Consider the following 24,769-nt stretch of genomic DNA (forward strand, 5'->3'; position numbering starts at 1 on the left):
CTAGCAAAAAGAGGCAGTGCTTAAATCACCTTCTTAAACCTCCTCCTTCTCTGACATTCCAACTTGGTTATAAACAAGCAGCATCATAGTGCGTCTCCCGAGGCACATTTTGCATTATAGCTTTGTGGTGCAGTAAAATCTTATTTTGCTGCTGCGCTAATAGCTGTATGAGCTCTTCTTATGGCTCTAAGTGCAACTTGTGATCCCATTTGGAGAACATTAGTAAAGCAATTTGGTAATGTGCCAACAAAGGTGCTTTTGGTTGAGTATTTAACTTGTTAGTGGAAACTCTGGTTCTTTCTGTCCTGAATAGCATACCTAGCTTCCAACCACTAGTACTTCTGCAGTCATTTTCTTACCTTAGCCAGATGTGTCTGTAGTTTGTTCTTTGTATCAGCTGTTTCAGCAATGCGATTGGTAAAGGCCAGATTCGTATCGGTAAATTGCTTCCACATTTCCTGAGATACATTCTCCAGTGTGTTCTCTGTTTCATCACGGAGCTTGATGGAGTTGGCCCGTGCAATCTGAGAGTACTTGATATTGTCATCACTGAACTTTGCCCAAGTCTCAGGAACTGAAACACTGGAAGAAAAAGAACGAAGTCCTCAACTGAAATGAGGCTTGCATTCAATTACCACAACTTCAAAGCACGAATGAATTAAACCCTCAAATCCATGAGCTAACTGGGGGAGATTCATTTCATCATCTTCTTATTCCACACAAAAAAATAGTTTGTGCAGGAGAAACAGAAAAATTTTAGTCACCTTTGAACACACTTTCAGAAGAGCAACTGCTTTTACAGTGTTCCTATAGCTTTCTTGGATTTTGTAGTAGACATCAGTTAAAAAAAATGCATAGCCATAATGTAACATTCTCAAGTCCATGACAATTATCCATTGTCTGATGTACCTTAGTGCCAAAGAACAAGCTTTAGAGATTAATTGTCTTGTAAAAGTATACATACATTTGTGTATGAAAGTGCATGCAAAAGAGATCCATTCATTGAGTGCACCACTAAGGATGTACAAGTTTGAAACAGTTCAGAATAAAGGGAAAGAAGAATGTAAAGCTAGCTCAGGCAGGAGGAAGAGGAGGAATGGAAAATGTATCCAACTTTCAGGAAATTAAGTGATTTGCATGAATCCCCCAGACAAATCTTCCTTTTCCAGCCAATGCTTGTGAGACAGGCAATCTAAGATCTAATTGCACTTGGCTTCATTACCAGGCTCAGAATGACCTGTTCTTCTATAATTTCCTATATATACTTAAGCACAAAATTACAATTTTTCAGCATCAGGCATATATGTCAACATTATACGCCTATCCTGCTCTTTAACAGGTGTACAGAGAAATTTGTCCCTGGTGTATCTGATTTGGAACTTGGCACATATTGTCCAACACAAAGAATCAGACTTTGTTTCCCCCACCCAACATGTCATTAAAGTATCTCAGGATAGTGACAAAGTATGAGGTCTTTTCCTCCCCTTGGTAATTATTTTCGGAGGGACAGATTTGAAAACTACATTTTAGTGAAACAACTGGTTCCATGACTTTTTGTATGTCAGTCTTTTTTGAATGCCTGTAGGCGTTGGTGTTGCGAATAGGTGAAGTAGGCCAGCCCCCAAAGCACCACACCTAAGAGGCTTTGCTCCTGGAATAGCATTGGTTATGCACCAATAGGCTAGCCTCCATCTTCTTCTCCAGTCATGGAGCTTCTGCTGATTTATTCCCCTCCTTAAGAGTGTTTCTGATCTTTCACCTTCAGGTACCTGAATCCTTGTGCTGACTTCTGCAGCACCACCCCTGAAGCACCACTGCAACTAGTGCAAAGGATTCTAGGTCATGTTGGACCAGGAGCCAGGCATTACATGACGCAACCTGACATATGATTCAGGGGAGTGAATGGGCTGTTGGGAGAAGTGAATGATGATTGTGTGGTTGTATTCCTCTAGGGCACTCTACACACGTCCAATTCCTGGGCTAGTCAGTGATTGCTATACACAGACTGGGGTCGGAAGAGGAACAAGAGTATTGTGTTTAATCCCACTGAACTGGGTCCCATTCCCACCTCTGCCACAGATTTTGTGTAGTCTTGGGCAACTCTCTTAATTCCCCATGTGCCTCAATTCCCCATATGTAAAATGGGGATAACATTGACAACCATCGATCCAAACTGGATCATGGTATACGCGTAACAGGTCTAATCAGGTGCCAGGTGAATCCTCTCGTAGCTGGCAAGCCCCATTTGAGAGCACTACTTGCCTAGCTTACAAAGATAAATTTGGTAATATTGGTGAGGCGCTCTGATAATACAGCGAGTGCCAGAGAAAAGCCTGGAAATAGGTTGAGTGGAACTGTGGATGGGGCTGCTTGGAGCCAAAATTCAGGCATCCATTAACATTCCTTTTGCGGTGTACTGTACATGCGCAAATTTGGGGGAGGTTTAGGTTCAGCTGACCCGTATCTTCTTAACAGTTTGAACCAAAATCCCAGATTCAGACACCACTGGACTCTGCGTCTGTGTGGATCTGGGTCTAAATTTGCAGTCTGAGTTCTTCCCGAGCTAGGTGTGGGGCACACAGAGCGGTGTGGAGGACCGAAGTTCCCACTCAGAACGGACTTGAGATTTTGACATTTGATGTCGTTCCAAATAGGCACAAAACTTGAAAATTTCAAAATTCTCCATGAAAGAAAATTCCCCCCCAAAATTAGTTTCAGGCTGATCAAAACCTCATTTCAACAAAATTGAAATGTTTCATTTAGAACTTGACTTTCTTATTTTGTATTAATTACAATATAATGCAAAATTAAAGCATGTGAAATGAAATATTTTAAAATGAAAGACTGAAATGTTTCATTCTGAGACTGTCAATATGGGACATCTCAACACTATTGGAACTTTCCCTCCCACCCCCAGGTTTTCTTCTGAAATGAAATTATAATTAAATTGACCGGCATTCACAAAGTGTGTGTAAATTGTCAAACTGCCTAGTTCAACAGAAGATAGTCCATCTGAGTTTCTCTGACCAGCTCGAGCTGCAAACATGGGTATTTAGAATTGGTGGGAGGTTATGTCCTAGATGGTGTGCCTAGATACTGGCATAAATCCATAGGTGTGTGACGGATAAGTTTCCAAGTTGACTTTCAGTGCCCAAACCTCCTATACCCTTCAGATGTGGATTTTCAGCAGGCTCTCCCCTTCATTTGAATAGTGACTTCCCTCTACCCCGTTTGTGAATGTGTGTTAGGAGCCATGTCAGTCAGTTCTGTCTCTCACACCATTACTTTTCCAATCTCATGTTTTCAGCATTAACTTGTCAACCAGAGGATTAGTTGCACCTCCTTCCTGTGGGTTCTCCCAAAATATGATGTTGATTCGTTCCCCTTGTCAAAAGAAAATAGATAACAATTCCTTGCTATTACAGGGTGATTGGAAAGGTGCAGCCACTAGATCCTTCTGTGAAAAAAACACAGTTAGTTTAAGTAAAGACAATCTAACAAGGAAAATAAGGCACCAGTAAGGCATAAAAACTGGAAAGTTGCTGCACAGTTACGACTCCTCCTGCTAACTACATAGTAAAAGTGCAGCTGCAAATACTAAAAGCTGTTAAGGAAAGGTAAACAATGAATGTTAGCCTGGATGTGGCAGCGTTACAAAGGACGCACCCTACAATACAGAACTATACCACTGCCCTCCTTTGAGTTAGTTTAATCCATTTACTGCACATTGAGTCTACCTGATCTTGTCTCTGTCAAAACAGAAATGTTCAAGTTTTACAAAAATGAACCAAGATCTTAATGACTAAACTGAAATGCCAAGTCAAGCTTCTGTCTGAGTTCAGATCTATCTTCCTCTGCTCCACCTTTCCTCTAAAGAAATGTGTGAATCTAACCTCTTAAAGAACTGTTCGCTATTCCTAGAGTTCCAGTCTTATTTTTTTTCTTTAATGTTTTAGCTGAAAACTAGGACTAAACATTAACAGATGAGGAAAATAAAAAAAAGAGAATCCTGTCAATTTTTGTTTTTTCAATGGATATTTTTTGGTTTTCCATAGGGTTTCTCTCTCTCAGATCTGAAATAATAAATTTACTAAGCCAAGGGACCTGGCAGCCCTTGTTAGTGAAAATTAAACCACCCAAGTGCCACACTTCTATTTAGGCAGTTGCCCTGAGAAGCTTCAGTCATACAATATGACATCACAATAACATGCATAAATCAGCACGCTAGATGCATGAGTTTAATGGTTAAAAACCATGCTCGTTTGAGCCAACCCTGTCTGCAGCTACCGGTCTGGATCATGTCTGTGCACTTCTTCCTCTTTTGTGCTCTGATAGGATTATATATCTCATCTGATCATAAAAACCATTTTCCTAGAAGGTTTCATTCTTGACTATCTGAATTTCTTAATTGGTTCATAACATTCTTTTCCCAGCCTATCATTTGTCAGGAGGACTGTGCTGAATGGCCCAGGTAGAACACACCTGCTATGCTCCTCAATGTAGCCGCTATGCTTGAACGCGCCAGCAATTTCAGTCACATGTTAATGGAAGATGGTATTGCTGTGGGTAACATGGGGGCATGAGAGGAAAATGGCCACATGGTAAAAAGGAGCATAAAACTTTTACGCACTGGACTGGTTTTACCTCTGTTGGCTAGGGGGTTCTTATCCTCCTCCAAATCCCAACCTGTATATGTTTGCTAGATGCAGTGGAATGCCTGCATCTCAAGTGTGATCCCTTACGAAAAACACTATGTAAATAAATAAACAGACTCTCTATCCAACAGAAGTTGGTCCAGTAAAAGATACTACCTCACCCACCTTGCTTCTTCCCCCTTGAGCGGACAGCAGCAGGCAGTGCTACCTATCATTCATAAGTGTGAAGTGGACTCACCATGACAAATCATGCTGCATTGCAAAGTGATCACTACCAGGCAGCTAGCATGCCTTTAGCATAACAAACACTGCCCTCTATTGCATAAAGTTATTTTATTCCTGTAGTTTTAAAGCCAAATGTAGGTCTCTCCATTACGTATAAAGCTACCCTCAGGAGGGTTTCTCTCTCATTGTCAGTAGTTTTCTCATTAATTGGCTAGTGGCAGGGCTTTTTTAAAAATAGCTTTTGAAAACTGGAATCTCTAAACCCTGACAGTAAAGGTAGAGCTGTACCAAACTTTCTCAGTGGTACTAATTTAATGGAAATGGTTAAAAAATGTTGACAAACTCAGAGACCTAATTCTCCAAGTAAGGCTGGAGTATGTTATGGAAACTTGTGGTACAAAGCTTGGTGTGTGTTTGCAGGGTTTTGACCCAAATCGCATCACACTTTGCAACAGAGTTTTGCTTTGATGTTTGTTTGTTTGTTCATTGAAGGGTGCAAATCTAGATGGATCAAATGATGGGGACAATCTGTATGAACCCACACAGCTCTAAAGGACCATTCTAGCTGGCAGATAAAGCTCATTACAGACACCAGAAATTACCAGCTTCCCTCAGGTCTCCAAGAATAACATTGACTGAGCTTTCATGACACCTTCTTGTTCAAATACAGTTCTTTAAAAAGAAACAAAGGGTTTCAAATATGTGGAAACAGGGTTGATGGCGAAAGGGCTTCAGCTCCTCTGTGTACCACCTCTGCATTCAAAGGGGCCTTGCCAGCAAAACCTGGTGGGTGTGGCCTATTCTTGATAAGTATTTAATCTTCCCTCTGCCAGAAGAATGAAGGTGTTGATAAGCTCCAGAGGGATCTAGATATAGTTCTAGATCTAGATATAGTTCTAGGCCTGGTCAACACTAAAAAACTAGGTTGACCCAGCAGTGTTGCTCAGGGGTATATTCACACCCCAGAGTGGTGAAGTTAAGCTGACCTAACCCACAGTGCCGACAGCACGAGGTCGACCGAAGAATTCGTACATCGACCTAGCTACCACCTCTCAGGGAAATGGATTAACCACACTGAGGGGAGAAACCCACTGACTGGCAGTGGTAGCGTCTACACTGACATGCTACAGTATAGACCCTCACCCCTCATGGGATCCCAAAGCCCAGCTCCAGTCCAAGCCCAGACATCTAAACTGCAATTTAATAGCAGTGCACCCGGAGCCCCCATGAGCCTGAATCAGCTGCCACAGGCCAGCTGCCCATATTTTGTTGTAGTGTAGACATCCCTGAAGCTTCTGAAGGAATAAATCAAAGGCAGAGAATAACTGAGTGTAACAGAAGCTCTCTCAGAAAAAATTTGCAATCTTGAGGGAAAGGTCACTGCCTTTTCTTTCTATACCACTTCTTAAAAAAGAGGAGAGACCCTGATGCACATTAAAGAATGCACAGGAATCTGCCCCACAGATACGGGGTGGTGACATGTAAGGGACAGAGGGTACAGTAACTATTCATACTTACGTTCCATCTATTTTTTCCACTCCATGGTAGAAGCTGATGCTGTCCGATGTGTTCCTCAGGTTATAACACTTTTCATCAATAAAATGCGCTGAGTTTTTGTCAGAAAGATCCCTCTCAAGTGCATGCTGTGCATCTCTGTTGATACTGCAAAGAGCAAGTTCTTACCTTAAAATATAATCCAACTTTAATCAGCAGATTTATTTTGGCATCCCTTACTGATTAATTGGTTCCTTTCATTTCAGTCCCGTATAGCCTGTCTTCTGCACCTGATCTTACTGTCCACTGGCCTCTGCTGGGTTGCATGGACAGCCTGCACATATTGCATTGACAAGTGGGTCAGAGAGCATTTTTAGGGAAGTGATAGCTATGGTGCATTCTGTCCCTCATAAGAATGGCCATACTGGGTCAGACCAAAGGTCCATCTACCCCATATACTATCTTCTGGCAGTGGCCAGTGCCCGATGCTTCAGAGGGGGTGAACAGAATATGGCAATTATCGAGTGATACATCCCCTGTTATCGAATCCCAGCTTCTGGCAGTCAGAGGCTTAGGGACACCCAGAAAGAGCACGGGGTTGCATCGTGCTAATAGGTCATAATGTCTAATAGCCATTGATGGACCTATCCTCCATGAACTTATCTCATTCTTTTTTAACCCAGTTATACTTTTGACCCTCACAACATCCCCTGGCAATGAGTTCCACAGATTGACTGTGCATTGTGTGAAGTAGTACTTCCTATGTTTGTTTTAAACCTGCTGCCAATTAATTTCATTGCAGGCACCCCTAGTTCTTGTGTTATGTGAAGGAGTGAATAACACTTCCTTATTTCTTTCTCCACACCATTCATGATTTTATAGACTTCTATCGTATCCCCCCCTTAGTCATCTCTTTTCTAAGATAAAAGTCCCTGTTTTTTAATCTCTCCTCATATGGAAGCTGTTCCATACCCCTAATCACTTTTGTTGCCCTTCTCTGTACCTTTTCTAATTCTTACATATCTTTCTTGTGATGGCGTGAACGGAACTGCACGCAGTATTCAAGGTGCGTGTACCCTGGCTTTATACAATGCCATTATGATACTTTTGTCTTATTAACTATCCCTTTCCTCATGGTTCCTAACATAAGTAGCTTTTTTGTTTGCTGCTGCATATTGAGTGGTTGTTTTCAGAGAACTGTCCCCAGTCACACCAAAATCTATTTCTTGAGTGGTAACAGCTAATTTAGACCCCGTCCTTTTGTATATATAGTTAGGATTATGTTTTCCAATGTGCATTATTTTGCATTTATCAATATTGTATTTCCTCTGCCATTTTGTTGTCCAGCCACCCAGTTTTGTGAGATCCCTTTGTAATTCTTCACCGGCTGCTTTGGATTAAACCATCTTGAGCCATTTTGTATCATCTGCAAACTTTGCCACTTGAAGTTCACCATTTTTTCCAGGTCATTTATGACTATGTTGAACAGCACTGGTCCCAGGACAGATCCCTGGGCAATCCTGCTTATTTACCTCTCTCCACTGTTAAAACTGACCATCTATTCCTACCCTTTGTTTCCTGTCTTTTAACCAGTTACTGAGCCATGAGGGAAACTTCCCATCCTCACCACTTAACCTCTGGTATCCCCATCTGGATAGCTCAGCACATTTAAAAATACTCATCATTTTGGTGATGGGTGGATGGCCAGAAGGGGCAGAGACAAAGATTGGCTGTTTTATGCATCATGAACCTGTGGCTAAACCCCATAGCTGGCATGACACACTAGCTTTTGGAGTTTCTATCCACCTGTCTTGGAGAGGAAAAGGTAAGGTAGCAGACTTGCAATGGGACCACCTGAGCCAGCTGTGTTGCTAAGGGCGAGAGGCAGAATGGAAAGACAAGTACAGTGTCCAGATCTCCCAACCCTGCAGGTTTTGGGGTCAGATTGACCTAAAGCTAGCCAAGTTTTGGGTGGGTAAAAAGCCACACCCTGCCTCTTCAGTGCTACTGCTTATCCTGCCCACAAGGAGGGGGTATGTTGCTCCATCTCTGCTTTCTTAGCCACACAGAACTTTTGGAATAACTTTTCTTCCCTTTGGTTCTGCCACCGAGGGGAACATATGGCCCTTAGACTTCAATGAGAAAGATATGAACGGAGAAAGCTCAAGACCCTATTTTTCTCAGTAGTAACAGGTTTGCTAGCATCTTGGCATTTAAACTGAGCAATAGCTCTGCTATCAAATACTTGTTAATTGAAACATAATCTGTATTTTCCATATTGGGTCATAAAACTATATCAAAGTTAACGAAAAATCTCGGCCAACAGAGGTGATCAGAATTCATGCTACAAAAATATAATTAGCTCTTATTTGGTCAGTATTAAATATAAAATTATTTTATAAGTGTTGCAATAATAAGATAGGTGGCAAAAATGCACCTCAAATTGACTCTTGTAGCTGTGTCACTTATAAGAACAGTAATTACTAAATCTATTTATATATGTTTTTCCTGTGTGGCCTAATAATCATGTATAATCATCTCCCTTCAGAGCCGGCACTCGGCATAAGCAGACTAAGCAATTGCTTAGGGCCCTTAGCCGCTCAAGCCCCTATTCACTTTTTATTATGTACTGTGGGGGAGGGGGCAAAAATATTCCTGCTTTAGAGCTGCCAATGGGCTAGCGTTGCCTCTGTCTCCCTTTGGTGTGTGCCTGTTTCCTGTTATACTAAAGGCAGTTTTGCACTTGGCAGGGAGAGAACAGAAACATGAATCTTTTTGTCCATGTCATTACTGAGTAGTTAAAGGAAGTGAATGTAATCAGACTTATCCAATCCAATATGAATTATTCTAAAATAATGTATATTTCCCAAGATATTTTAATACACTCTGATAGAAAATAAACACATTCCGTTACAACAATCCTCCTATAAAACCTTTGATTTATCGATAAAGAAAATCCAAATCCATTCCATAATAACTCAGTGACTTTCACATACTTGATGATCTGCTTAAATTCCAGTTTGATTTATCTGTAATTAAACTATCCCTTTCAACTGAATATTGTAGTCAAACATGTACTTCACTCCTTCAGAATTTTATTCCAGTATGGCACATAAGCCATGTTTGCATCATTCAGTCATAAGAATTAAGATTTTCCTTATAATTAAAAAGGGATTTCAGGTTCAACATGGCTTGTGAAAACTGAGTTACATTCTTCTTCAGAAGTTTTAGCTCACGGCACATCTACCATCTACATCCTCCAGACCTGATATTATTTGAACTGTCTGAGGAACTTGCAACATACAAAATGCTTGCATTCATAACACTTTCAGGACCAGGCCCTCAGTGAACCTTACTAGTGGGGTGTCTTTTTTCCTCACGTTTTATTAAATAACTGAACTACTGAATTTATATACCTATAAATTCATTTTCACATAGATGTAAGCAAGGAAATAAAGATCAGTCCTTTACCAGAATTTCTGTATGTCTCACTCTTATTAGAGTCAGTTTTTCTTTTAAGTTCCCATTATTTTAAGGCTGGATTTCCAGAGGTTTAAGGAAATTAGGCATCCAGTCCCAATAGTAATTGGATGCCTAACTCCCATACATGCCTTTGAAAATCCCAGCATAAAATTACATATTACACACAAGGTCTATCGTTGAAACTTGCTATATTCTCAAATATCTGTTCGTCCCTCCTTTATCCTATCACTACTATAGGGAGCACGGTATGCTGTCTCACTGCTACAGGTGGTGACCTTCTTGTAGGCCAAAAAACCCTCAAGCTGGATTCTGCTTTACTGTACAATTAATGACCACTCATCCTGCAAATATTTACATATCATATACAGAAAATATACTTTTTAAAATTCATGATTTTGTAATTCAAAACTCGCTTTTCCCTGCATGCAGCTACTGTACATGACACAGTAGCTGGAATAATTATCCCAGTTTTCAGAACTCTGGGGAAACGAATACACACAGCACCAAATTGATGGTAGATCCTCTTATATGAAAGGACTCATCAGATTGTAGGACATGATCTTGTAAGGTGCTCAGCACGCGACTCTGATTAACAATAGAAGTTGGAAGTTAAGGGTACTTAGCACTAAAGCAGGACAAATAACTGAATTTCCCAGTTGGTGGCCAAACCAAAAACTCAAAAAATGTGTTTCAAATCAACCAAAAATTTTGTTTTTTTGTTTCAGAAAGAAAAACAAAAATATTGTTGAACAAAATGTTTTGTCTGAACCAAAATGCAATGTTTTCTTTTCTTTTGGGGGTGTTCCCCACCCTGTTTATTTATTTATATTTTGGTTTGTTAGTTAAATTTAGGAAGAAACGTCTAGAAACAAAATGTTGAAACATTTCATTTAAAAATATTCAAATGAATTTTGAAATGGAATGTTTCAACTTTTTGGGGAAATTGTTTTGCTTTTTTTTTCTCCAGCCAAAACTATTTACCAAATTCAACCTAAATTCACAAACAGTTGTGGCTGACCCAAAGCTGCAATTTTCAGCAAATAAACTATTAGCTAGAAAAAATTCACCAAGTTCTATTCAGCACATACCTTGGCTCTTGGCACTCCACCTTAAAAATATCTGCCAGTGCTGGACTGAGTTCCCTTTTCTTTTAAATGGGGTTTAAAAACAAATACTTACCCCAGCTGTTGATCAATTCTTTCTGCAAGTTTTCTCATTCTTTCTTGACAAGACTTGAACAAATCAACCTCCTATAATGAAAAAGTCCAGCTGTCAATATTGTGATTATGTTAATTTGCTTCAATGTATATAATAAATCCAATTTAACTATCCTGCAGAATACATACAGACACATTACACATCTAACTGCCCTTAGGGAAGTCAAGAATGTCCTTTGTGAGTACTGAGATATGATGTACGTGTGCAGCAATTGAAACAGGGATCATTTGACTTCCTATTATCTCTTCCTCTGGGCAATAAAGCTGTACCTAACACTGACACAAGCAGTGTTTATGGCTTCTGACATAATATCAAGCATATTAGTAGATAGGACCACCCTAACAAGCATAGGATCAAATTCTGCTTGACTTAGACATGCTAGACATATTGCAGACCTGAGGTTTAGTAGTTAACCCACACCTAATTAATTCCTCATTCACATTCCTAGATAAAAAAAATTGAGTTAGCCTGGGAGTTTAGTTGGAGAAAAAAATCTCACTTCAGGGGATAACTCCTTAAGAATACTATTGTAGTTTTCATAAAAAGGACTAATATTAGCCAAGAGCTTCAAAGCTGAAGTTCACTGGCTTCAAAAAACCAAACTCAAACAAACCATATTGGAAACTATATAAATACTTTAATTATGGTCTCCCAAACAAAACTTCATAATGCCTTTATACTACCCCACAGCTTCCCTTCTTCAATCCATTGTATCATTCATACCTAGCTTGTAAGATATAGCGTTTACAAAACTCTGAATACATTTCCTTAAGTGGTTTAAGAAGTCTTTGACACCTTACATAAAAAAAAAAAATGTGTACAGTGTAATTTTGGAAGGTAGCAACTTCTAAACATGAATTTCTCTGATATTAAGTAATGAGCCTTTACTACCATATTGCCTTTGCTGCTACCATGCAAGTCCCATAATTAAGTGTTCTGGTTTTGGGTTTTAATGATGTGGGCCCTTTAAATCTCTTCCTTGGTTGACTAAGTAATTTAGGGAGAAACCTTCCCTTGATGTTGGGTGGACACTAGTCTCCTAATCTAAATCTGGAGTTAAGGGTGTAAAAATCTCTTTGTTGTGGTTGTTGTAAAACACAAATGTTGTAAAACTGGTCATTCAAAGTCAAGGTCCCACATAGAAAAGCTCATCACAGGAAAATAAGAAAATGCAGTTAGTCACCTGAACAACTTTAACTTTGCTCCAAGCCACTGCCATAACAGTGCCAAAAAACTTAGAGGTAATGTGAGCCTCTAAGAACACACACAGTCTTGGTCACTGACTAAAAAATCGAGAGCGCCTCTTAGGAGACCTTCTTCTGTCTTACCGTGATCACACACTGGCATAACTTTTGAACAAAATGACAGCTATATTCACACTGCAAATTCCTGTGATTGGTTTATTTAGGTCCAAAAGCACCAATCATGGGGCCAGTTTGAATTTTAAAAAGCACATGAATGTAGTAGTAGTATTAATGTAGCGCATAGGAATCCTGGTCATAGACCAGGACCCCATTGTGTCAGGCACTGTACAAACAGGACAAAAAGGCTGGCCCTGCCCCAAAGAACTTAATTAACGTTGTAATTCACTCTTCCTCAGATTTAAACATGCCTTCAAATGCTCTTAGAACAATTCCAGCACTTTCTTCAGAACCTTTACCCTGAACTCCAGCTCTGACACTGACCACCCTCTACTACAGGTACGTCTGCCCTGCAATCTGGGAGAGTCGTAGCCCACATAGACGTACCCAGCTAGCTTTAATCTAGCTAGCTTGTGGTCTGATAGCAATGAAGCCATAGCAACATGAGTTTTAGCACGGCCATGCCACCAGGGTAATTACCCAGCACCCCCAGAGGGTTCGTAGACCATGCTGGCTGCCCATGCTGCTGTGGCTTCCCTGCTATTGATGCCTAAGCTTACCCAGACTGATGCTAGCTCACGTGGGTCTACACATGCTGCAGTTGCATGCCCTATGTTTGATGTGAACATACCCTGAGGAGCAGCTAGTTTTTTTTCAAAATGAGTCAGTCAGCCAAGCAAGGACTGGAAGGGGGCATGATGTGGCTAAGTTCCAATTACAGCACCTCTCACTGATTGTCTCCCAGTTTGGGGAGTGGAGCTAGGGTAGGATCATTAGACACCTTGGCCTTACAGTCAGGGGGTGGTTGCAAGGAGACAGGAATCTTCTGTAAAGTGAAATCCACAGAGAGTAGCTCAGCCCCAGAAGGGCAGAAGACGGGTTAGTTCAGCAGAGGAAAGAAAAGCTGTATGGAGCTAAGGAGAAGCCAGAGGCTTGAGAACCGGAGGGAGGCTGTGTTAAGCACAAGCTGTGGGGAAGCAGCACAAGGGGGCTTGGAGGTCGGATGTGGCCCAGGAAAACAGCATCATGTTGGAAGCAGCAGACTTAGCTGATTAATACAGGGTCCCTAGGCTGGAACCCACAGTAGAGGGTGGGTCTGGGTTCCCCTACTGCTCCTGAGGAAGAGGCATGCAAGCCCAATAGAAGGAATTTGAGTCCAGGTTGGGGCTGAAGACTGACACCCCCCCCCCTCCAAAAAGGATGGGCTGAGGAATAGTCCAAGAGGGTGGCTAAACATTCTTGTGTATTGAGATGTTTTGGGCTATTGGGGTGAGGAAAAGGGGTATTCTATCTTCAAGTGATTGCTCATATGCATTCCAATGTAGGTGTGTGCGCGCCCCGTGCACAGATTCCCGGAACTTTTTCCCTAGCAAGCCCCGCATGGCCAGCTCAGGCGCCCCCTGGAGTGCCGCGCTCATATCGCTGGAACTATCGCCTCTTGCTGCGTGCAAGTAGCTCATTCCCTAGTTGTTTGACTGTTTTTCAAAGTTGTTGTTTATAGTGTTTATAGAGTTAGTTAGTTTATAGTTTAGTGTTAAGTCTGAACCCCGGACGGGGTTCCTCCTTCAGGAGTCATGCCGGGCTCCACTGGCTTTAAGAACTGTGTCTTGTGCACCAAAGCCTTTCCGATCAGTGACCCGCATGACCGTTGTCTCCGGTGCCTTGGGGAAGAACACCGTCGAGACAAGTGCAGAATCTGCAAGTCCTTTAAGCCTCGCACCCAAAAGGAGAGGGATGCGAGGCTAAAGGCAATACTTATGGAGTCGGCGCTCCGTCCAGCCTCTGAACCGTCCCGGTCTCCGTCGGCACCGAGTGTGTCGTCGGTGCGGAGCGCCCCCCACCGGCACCGCTTTCGGCACCGCAGAAGGCCTCCAAGGGTCCCAAGAAGTCGGCACGGCCCTCGGCCGCACCGGAGATCTCCCCCCGGCCCTCGCAGGGCGGCGGGAGCACGGAGACGCCCCAGTCACGGGCCGTAGAGGTTACTCCGGCACCGGGGTCTCCGCGCGGGTTGCCTCCCCCGACTCCTGGGGGTGGGGGAGTGCACCCGCAAGGGCCGTCGACGCCGGAGGCATTTACCGCGGCACGGGCCCTTATGGCCATGCCTATGCCTCCGTCCCCCCCTCGGCCGAGGGACAAGGGACCTGCGTCTCGAGGCAAACCCGCGCTGGGTGGTCTCGGTGGTTGGAGACGTTCCCAATCCAAGTCTCCTTCCAGACGGTCACGGAGGGTGGAGAGCGTCGGCTCCCCTCCGAGCTCCGACTCTAGGTCGTCGAGCGACTCGGCACCGCGGCACCGTGGGCGGTCCCGAGTCCGTCGCCGGAGCCGTGTGTCCAGCTCCAATGCCAGCAGGGACCGAAACTCGGGCTCGCACTCTTCGGCACGGAGCCCGTCTCGGCACCGCTCCCGGTCACCGTCGGTCTCGAAAGGCCCAGAGACACCGATGGCTCCGGCACCGATGGCTCCGGCACCGATGGTCCAGGCACCGATGGTCCAGGCACCGTTAGGCCCGGCACCGATGGGGGCCGCACCGATGATGGGCCCGGCACCGGTTGGCCCGACGCCGACATCGGGGCGACGGGACTCTCCTCTACGTCGCCGTCATCGGTACCGCTCTCGGTCCCGGGGAGGGAAGCGGTACCGCAAGTCCTCTCACCGCAGAGGCCGGTCGGCTACGTCGTCGTCATCATCTTCGACTTCCTCGTATCGCCGGCACCGCCGACGTCGGCACCGGTCCGCGTCGTCCTCGCCCGACCGCTCCACGCGTCGGCGACATAGACGACGCACGGCGGGCTCTGGGGACAGGAAGGCTGTGCAGCTGCAGCAGCCTTCCCTGCAGGCCCCAGGGTGGACCCAAGGGCCTTGGCAGTGGCCGTACTGGGGGCCCTGGAATGCCACTATGCCCCAGGGCTCAGTGTCGCTGCAGTCGGCGGTGGCTCCCCCCGTACCTCCCGCACCTAAGGTTCAGGAGCAAGGGTCGGAGGATTCGGACCCAGGGGAGGGACCCTCCACTGCGCCCCTACCCTTCTCTTCCTCCTCATCGCCTGATGAGGCAGCAGCCAGGGATCGTAAGGGGCCCCTGTTTGACTTTAGGGCTCATCAAGACCTCCTAAAGAGAGCGGCTGAAAACTTAGGCATGGAGTTTAAGCTCATGTCCGAGGAGGAGGACCCCCTTTTTGGGCCCTCGAGCTCTCTGGGACCCTCACGGGCCACCTTGCCAGTACATGACAATGTCATGAAGATAGCCAGGAAACTCTGGCAGACCCCGTCCTCTCTGCCCTCTACGTCCAAGGGGGTGGAACGCAAGTATTATGTCCCCAAGGAACCATTTGAGTTCCTCTACAACCACCCGGCACCTTGCTCCCTGGTGGTCGATGCGGCCAACCAGAGGGACCGCCAGGGGAACCAGGGTAACACGCCCAAGGACAAGGAGGGTCGCAAGATGGACTTATTTGGGAGGAAGGTTTACTCTACTGCGGCGCTGCAGTTTAGAGTAGCGAACCATCAGGCCCTGTTTGGGAAATATAATAAAAACTTGTGGGCCTCTATGCAGAGGTTTGCCTCCCAGCTGCCCCCGGACCAGGAGGCAGACTTTTCCACTATCCTCCAGGAAGGGGCTGCTGTGGCCACCGCTGCGCTGCAGTCGGCTAGTGACGCGGCGGACACAGCCAGCAGGGCTATGGCCTCGGCGATAGTGATGCGCCGCTGTTCATGGCTTCAGGCTTCTGGCCTCACCCAGGAGGTACAGCAGGCCATTCAGGACTTACCGTTTGATGGCCTGGGTCTGTTCTCGGAGAAGACAGACGACAAACTCCACGCACTCAAGGACTCTCGGGCCACCCTGAAGTCACTTGGGTTGTATACCCCTCAGGCCTCCAAACAGCAGTCCAGGCCTCAAGCCCAGAGGCAACCACCACCCCCGCCCAGGCCGGCTCCTCGCCCCGCCCAGCAGAGGAGGGGTCGTGAGCGCTACCGCGGTCCCAGCAGAGGAGGCCGCCAAGGGTCCTCTGCAGGGGGCCAGCAGGGGCCTTCGAAAGGGGGTAATCCGAATAAACGTTTTTGACCCAGAACCGGAGGGTGGTACTCTTCCTTCTCTCTGGGATCTTGGCCGGCCGTTTGCAGATAGGCTTCGCCCTTTCCTTGCGGATTGGGAAGCCATTACTACGGACCGGTGGGTCCTGGAGGTGATTGCTAAGGGGTACTCCCTCCAGCTCACAGCTTTTCCCCCCAACACCCCTCCGCGGCTGTCCCCCATTGGGGATCCGGCCTCGGTTCAACTCCTTGTGCAGGAGATTGGGTCGCTCCTCACGTTGGGGGCAGTGGAGGAAGTCCCACTGGCCGAAGAGGGCAGGGGCTTTTATTCTAAGTATTTCTTAATCCCCAAGGCGAAGGGAGGCCTTAGGCCCATTCTGGACCTCCGTGGCCTAAATAGGTATATTAGGCGGGTTAAGTTTCGTATGGTCTCCCTCGCCACAATCATTCCGGTCCTTGACCCAGGGGATTGGTATGCCGCCCTTGACCTAAAGGATGCATACTTTCACATCTCGATATTACCGGCCCATAGGCGGTTTTTGAGGTTTGTGGTAGCGGGACGCCATTATCAGTTTCGGTCCCTACCCTTTGGGCTCTCCTCAGCACCTAGGGTCTTTACTAAGTGTATGGCTGTGGTGGTAGCCCACCTGCGCCGTAAAGGTGTTCAAATCTTCCCCTACCTGGATGACTGGTTAATCAGGGGGAGGTCGAGTTCCCATGTGAGACATAGTCTGTTCCTCACACGCGAATTGTGCACTAGACTGGGGCTGCTTATCAATGAGCAAAAGTCCACACTCACTCCGGTACAATGTATTGAGTTTATTGGAGCCAGGCTAGATGCGGTACAAGCCAGAGCCTTCCTCCCTCAAGCAAGATTTGAGGCGATGGCAGCCATCATATCTGATCTCCACTTGTCCCCCATGACGACAGCCAGGCACTGCCTGCAGCTGTTGGGACATATGGCGGCTTCTACATATGTGGTGAGACTGGCACGATTGAGGCTTAGACCTCTCCAGGCGTGGCTGGCTTCGGTGTATGTACCACACCGGCATTCTCTAACTAGAATGGTCCTGGTTCCCCCACAGGTGCTGTCATCCCTCGATTGGTGGAGGGACCCGAGGGAAGTGATGATGGGCGTCCCCTTCAGAGAGTTCATCCCATCTGTGACGCTCATCACAGACGCATCCGATCGGGGATGGGGAGCCCACATTTCTCACGATCAGGGCACCCAGGGGCTTTGGTCACTGGAGGAGAGAGCTCTGCACATCAACGTGCGCGAGCTCAGAGCGGTCCGATTGGCCTGCAAGGCCTTCCTCCACTTCCTCAGGGGCAGAGTGGTCCGAGTCCTTACGGACAATACGGCAGCCATGTTCTACATGAACAGGCAGGGGGGGGCACGTTCCTCGGCACTCTGCCAGGAAGCCATTCACCTCTGGGACTTCGCGGTGAGGCACGGGTTTCATTTATCTGCCTCTCACCTCCCGGGGGTACGGAACAGCGAGGCAGACCGCCTCAGCAGATTTTTTTCTCCCCGCCACGAATGGTCCTTACACCAGGACATAGTGGCTTGCCTCTTCCAACGGTGGGGTACTCCCCGTCTGGACCTGTTCGCTACAGCGGAGAACAGGAAATGCCCGAGGTTTTGCTCGCTCAGGGGTCGCGAGCCGGGCTCTCTGTCCGATGCCTTTTTGATTCCCTGGACAGGGGATTTAATGTATGCTTTTCCCCCTGTCCCGCTCCTGCCACAAGTCCTCCTAAAAATCAAGAGGGACAGGGCGGACATTATCCTGATTGCCCCAGCGTGGCCGAGGCAGCATTGGTACAGCATGCTGCTCGACCTCTCCATCACCGAACCGATTCCGCTACCCAGACGGTGCGACCTGATCTCCCAGGACCATGGGAGATTGTTGCACCCCGACCTGGACTCCCTCCACCTCACTGCCTGGAGACTTTGTGGCTGACGGAGGGAGAGAGAGCCTGTTCCATGCAGGTTCAACAGGTCCTCCTGGACAGCAGGAAGCCGTCCACGCAAGTAACATATAAAGCTAAGTGGCGGAGGTTTTCGGGGTGGGCAGAAGCGAGAGGGTTACACCCTAGCATCTCACCTATACAGGCCATCTTGGAGTACTTACTGCAGCTTAAACTGCAGGGCCTGGCTTTGGCCTCCCTCAAGGTCCACCTAGCAGCCATCTCGGCCTTCCACCAACCCATGGAGGGCCGCTCCCTGTTTTCTCACCCTATGTCGGTGAGGTTCCTTAAGGGGGTGGAGAGGACTTTCCCTCAGGTGCGGGACCCGGTGCCACCCTGGGACCTCAACTTGGTCCTTAACGGGCTGATGGGTCATCCATTCGAGCCCTTGGCTACATGCTCCCTTCTACTTTTGTCATGGAAGGTGGCCTTCCTAGTGGCTATCACCTCGGCCAGAAGGGTCTCCGAACTGAGGGCGTTAACCTCGGAGCCCCCCTACACGGTTTTTTATAAGGATAAGGTCCGGCTGAGGCCTCACCCGGCTTTTATGCCTAAGGTGGTGTCTCAGTTCCACTGTAACCAGGACATTTTCCTTCCTGTGTTCTTTCCAAAACCCCATGGGTCGGAGGAGGAAAGGAGGGGGCATTCGCTGGACGTCAGGCGAGCCTTGGCCTTCTATCTCGAGAGGACCAAGCCTTTCCGGAAGTCGACACAGCTCTTCGTAGCTGTGGCGGATAGGATGAAGGGCTTGCCTGTCTCCACCCAGCGCATCTCCAAGTGGATTACTGCCTGCATTAAAGCATGCTATGAGCAGGCAAGAGTACCCCTCCCAGGGCCGGTGAGAGCACACTCCACTAGGGCCCAGGCCTCTTCCGCAGCCTTTCTAGAAAGGGTTCCCCTGCAGGACATCTGCAGGGCAGCGACCTGGTCGTCAGTCCATACGTTCACGTCGCATTACGCCATCGTGGAACAAGCGAGGGAAGACGCAGGGTTCGGCAGGGCCGTGCTGTCTAGAGCAGGTCACCGATAACTCCTACCCTCCTCCAAGGTATGGCTACTCAATCACCTACATTGGAATGCATATGAGCAATCACTCGAAGATAGAAAACAAGGTTACTTACCAGTAACTGTTGTTCTTCGAGATGTGTTGCTCATATCCATTCCAAACCCACCCCCCGTCCCCACTGTCGGAGTTGGCAGAAAGAAGGGACTGGGGACCCGCGGTGCCAGCAGCGCCCTTTATACCGCGATATGAGCGCGGCACTCCAGGGGGCGCCTGAGCTGGCCATGCGGGGCTTGCTAGGGAAAAAGTTCTGGGAATCTGTGCACGGGGCGCGCACACACCTACATTGGAATGGATATGAGCAACACATCTCGAAGAACAACAGTTACTGGTAAGTAACCTTGTTTTCTTTCATCCTTCCACCACAACTTCCCCTCTTCCATGACCCCTACTCCATTTACATAAACTCAATTACATTATCTCCCTCCCCTTGAGCATTTATCCCCTCCTCTCCTCTTGTAGGCTCTGGACTAACTTCCTACAGGATAGAATGGCTTGATTATTCAATTATATGGTCAGATACTAGAACAGAATTTATGTGATGTAGGGTCTAAAACTTTCTGACACCTTACCCATCATGGCCAAGAAGTAACAACCACGTTCATGATTAATTTCTCAAAATTACTAGGGATACCTTAACTTGATGTGTTTTTTCCCCTCCTCTTCAGTGTTGCAACTGAATTCCAGAGAGAGTTTCAGTATTTTTTGTCCAAATAAAAACCACCCACTTTGATTTTTAACTGTTTTCTACAGATTAATTCAGATCAAATAACAAGTCTCAACATACCTGAATGAGGTTCTTTTCCACATCATCATGCACTAGGTCAATTCCCATCCGCTTCTCACGGTTATATAAGCATTCCAAGGCTATCTGCAAGCAAACCAGAGGAAAATTTGCATCAAATTCAGTGTTGCACTGTACAAAGGAATTTCAATTTACTGGTCAAGGGATTGATGAACAGATTGGTTAAAAGGTGGCCTTCTAATAAAGGTGGAACCAAATTGTACTTGATACTTGGGTGGTTTCACTGTATATAACGGACGCATGTTTGTGATTCATGCTTATTGCTGTTCATATTTGCTTTCTAAGGGCAAGCTGCGGTCATAATTTTGCCTAGTTAATCAACTGTATAATAATTAGATGGACCAGAACCAAGTCCCTATATCTCAACATGTCTGAGCTTTCGAATAACTTGGATCTGAATCCAAGCTTTTTGTCTACACTTCCTTCTGTACTGAGTCAGACCAAAACCCATGAGTCAAACCCACATACTACTGAGAGTGCTCTGTACATATGTAGGGTAGTTAAATAGGAAGATCGGATTAGGATCTAAATGTTTTCCAGGCCCATGTCTACTGTACATTCTGCATTCACTTGTTTTGAACAACATACTAACAAATGAAATAATACTAACCTTCTGTTCATGGAAAGATTTCTGTTAAGAGATCTTGTATAGTTATCTGCAGACTACTTTTCTGAACCTAGAAGGGCTAAATGAATGTGGGTGACAAAGAGCCAGATGTAGGCTCCTAATTTCAATTGAAATCAATGGAAGCTTAAATACCTTATATCTGGACCCCAGGCCATGATCCTGAATTTTGATTTTTGTATCTGTACTAGCATACAAGTTTCTTTGATAGAAAAAACTTTCATAGATTATATTCCACAAGCTTCTGAAAACTCTAGACTTCCTATGTTTCTAGTGTTTGCTGACATCCATTCCTAAACAGCAAAACTTAAGTCCATGTTAATGCAATTTTTCTGATGGAATTAACTTGCACCAAAACCTCAGATCTTCAAAACGCAATCTCTATGCTGTGTTTTGATAAAAATAAGAGCTAGGCTTAGACACACCAGCACATTCAATATTATGCTAGAACTCCATCCATTTGCTTTGCCTGTGCCCCAAAGCAGTTTGGAGAACAGTACCCACCTTCAGTGGCCGTTGTGCTTCATCGGTAGCACACTCCAGCCGCCTCTTGGCTGTTTCCAGGGCATGAGTCTCTGTCAGCAGACGCTCTAACTCATAGGTCAGCTCCGACCTCCAAAAATCGATGTCAGAAAGTCTCTGTCCTAGGCTCCTTCCAGTGTTGTCCTGTGTCTGCTGGGTCAGTTGGTCTTTGTCTTGCACCAGTCGCAAGGAGTCAGCATTCAGCCGGCCAGCCCAGTGCCGGCAGGACTCTGATCCTTTGAATTGAACCATGTTTGCCCGGTGCCAGTCACGGGGGCAGTAGCGAGCATATAAGGCAGACCGCACTGAGGGCAATATAGTGGGTGGCCGCAAAGGGGCACAGATTCGCATAGTCCCCTGCTCATTGGAGTCGGTGGGGGCGGCAGACACTCTGTAAAACAGGCTGGGCCTCCAGGAATTGAGGTAGCGGTAACCTGGCAGGTAGTAAGACTGGTAACTATCCTGAGTGGTGCTGGTGGGGACTGGTTCAGGGAATAAGTAGCTCTTCTTGGGGCCACAGTAGCTGGCTGTCTGAGTGGTTCCAAGGAACTCCATCCTGCTCCTTACCTCAGGCACCTACCCTTTCTTGTCTGTAGCCCAAGCACTGCAGCCTGGGTAGCTTCAGAGCCCAGAGAGGGATGGCTATATCTCCTGGCCAGGGCTGCTTTTATTCCAGGTGCTGCTTTAGCCTCTGTGACTCAGCGATGTTGTCATAAAGCCTGCTGAGGACATCATTATCTACAAAGGACCCTTAAGCCTGTTCAGGTTGGCTGTATTTTAAAAAAACCCAGCTGCACTCAGGAAGCAGATTGCTTTGAAAGACGTGTGCTCAGACTCCTGGGAACATCTAGCTTACCCCAGCCATGCTTAGAGGCTTAACACAGCCGCAGTCGTCCCCAGACAAATAACTGTATCGTTAGCTGTACAATTGACTTAGAGAACTGGCCAAGCGTGGACAAAGTAAAACTCAGTAAAAACCTCAAGCTTTGCCTCTGTTTGTGCGTTTACATGAGGTTTCTTTTTGTAAAGTGGAGAGCCTTCTTGCACCTCCTTTTAACTAACTAACTTATTCCCTCCCAGTTGCAAATATTTAGTAACATCCCATACTGGAAATGCATTTTCCCCCTTTCTCTCTATCTTTTGTTGTCTGACTTACATCTTAGTCTTTCTTAAATCCACTGCTTTGAGACCCTCCATGTGGCTCATCGCCATCCAAGGAATTTTGCAGATAAACCATTTGTTGCAATAGATATAATATTTCACTCTCTTAAACAATACTCCTTACATTGCTGCAGATTGTTTCAAAATTACAGGCTTTAAATTCTGGACAATGACCATCTATAGCAATGAAATTGTTTAATTTTCAAGTTGGGGAAATATACTGTATATGAACATTACTTACATTGTGGCATGTTCCTGTCTGGGAAAACTAGAGAGACATTGTCAGTTAATTTGGGCTCAAAATTGGGGGGGGGGGGTGGGGTGTTGTTTTTAAAGATGACTTCTTAACTTAATGTCCTTGCAATGTTAGAAACATACATTCAGCAGCATTGGGTTAGCATGCTAGACCCAGAGAATGAAGCTATATCAACTTCACTGGAAGTTGGATTGGGCTTTTTAAACAGAGGACCTAATTCTGCAAAAGCTTATACATATAAGTAACTTCACTCCTATGAGTACCCCAATGAACTAACATATTGCAGCTACTCATACGTGAAAAGTTACTCATGTGCACCGCCGATTGCAAGATTGCTGGCAGAATTCATCACTGACTTCAATCCTAGCCAAACACTGCAAAGCCTATTCCTAGCCTAGTTTCACCTGTGAAGGAGCTTCTAATGTCCCAAGAGGGGGATGGCTCTGTGGAAGTGGCACACTCCTTCGCTTGGGTGTTCACCCAGGGAGACCCTCTTGATAATCTCTCAGAAGCGGAGAAGATAACCTGGGCTACTGTTTACTTTATGAACTGGGTTAAGGCTCCAATTCAGAAAGGTATTTGAGCACATGCCTAACTTTAAGTATGCAAAAAGACCCACTGAAATCAATGGGACTAATCACATGTTTGAGACTAGGACATGTACTTAGACTCCAGTTCAGCAAGATGTTTAACGTGAAGCCAAGCTTTTCATATGGAAGGTAATGCCTAAACTTCCCAGATATTTAATTCTCCTTTCACTTTGTTTTCCCCCCCCCCCCCCCCCCCAAATTCAGACATTTGAGCTTGCTTGAACATTAGATCCACCTTCTTTTCTTTGGTTTTTCATAGAAGCAAAACAACGCAGCCAGATAATTACATAGCAATAAATGCAGAAAACATGTAATTTTCATATGGCAATAACTATATGCCTGATGTAGGTAAATTAGAAAGGGAAACATATGGAAAGAAAAAATGTCTATTAATGATAGTGTAGAAACCAGCCTTTACTGCAGAAGGTTAAAGTAGTATCTTCAAGTTTGCCTCTAACAAATTAGGAGTTATTTAGAAAACATGTTTATTTTGACTGAATTGTTTTGTTTTTGTTTTAAATCAGCAAATGTTAGGTGAAAAACATTTGTGTTTGGTAGGAGACAATTTGCAATGTTGTGTTTAATTTTTTTTTCCCTATAAAGACCAGTTTGACTCCAAGCTATGGCACCTCAACTGCAACATTTCCAGATCCTTTTCTTTATATATAGGTTTGGCAAGATTAGATTTTTATTTTTTAATCATTTTGATAGATATTGACATTTATTTTTAAGCATTTTTCTGATTTTAAACTTTCACAGTTGCAGAAAATTATGGGGGATAAGGCAATTATTTAATGACAGGTGATGTTAAAGGTTTATAACTGTTAAAACACAAATTTGTCAAATCACATGTCAAAATATACAAAATAAATATCCTTAAATCAAACTCCAAGTTCTCAAGCAGCATTTTTCTTACTTTCCTATCTGTACATTTTGATTATCAATGGAACTATTTTTCATTGCTTTGTGCACACATCGTGAAATTGACATTTACTGATAAAAAAACCTAATCCTTCCCAACTAGTTTTTAACACTTTGCCAGGATCAGACAGCTGGAAATGTTTCCTCTGTGCAAAGTGTTAACTAAAATAGTCCTAAAGTAAAACAAACATATTGTGAAATTGGCCTTTCAGTCCAGCAGCAGGGCGTAACAGGCTCCAGTGTACGGTATTTGAGTTTTAGGCCTTGTCTACACTACTGTCGACCTAACAATGTATGTGTCTACACTAAAATTTTGCTTCTGCTGATATAACTGCCCCACTACAGCAACTTAATAACCCCTCCTTCACAGGAGGCACAGAGACAATGACAATG

General features: G+C 45.3%; 1 protein-coding gene across 1 annotated transcript in view; it reads right to left on the bottom strand.

The window, feature by feature from the left end:
* TEKT5 (tektin 5) overlaps nt 1-22,003 on the bottom strand; it is a 54,618-nt gene extending 32,615 nt beyond the window's left edge. The window contains exons 1-5 of the mRNA XM_067551301.1: nt 21,427-22,003; nt 20,284-20,363; nt 11,037-11,107; nt 6,399-6,542; nt 360-582 (exon numbers count right to left, since the gene is read on the bottom strand). Coding sequence (XP_067407402.1) covers nt 360-582; nt 6,399-6,542; nt 11,037-11,107; nt 20,284-20,363; nt 21,427-22,003 — 1,095 coding nt within the window. The remainder of the gene's footprint in view (nt 1-359; nt 583-6,398; nt 6,543-11,036; nt 11,108-20,283; nt 20,364-21,426) is intronic.
* Nucleotides 22,004-24,769: the final 2,766 nt, after the last annotated feature.

The sequence above is a fragment of the Emydura macquarii genome, unplaced genomic scaffold (genome assembly GCF_026122565.2).
Source record: "Emydura macquarii macquarii isolate MOO-44397 ecotype Brisbane River unplaced genomic scaffold, CSIRO-AGI_Emac_v2 contig_1348, whole genome shotgun sequence".
NCBI classification, from domain to species: domain Eukaryota; kingdom Metazoa; phylum Chordata; order Testudines; family Chelidae; genus Emydura; species Emydura macquarii.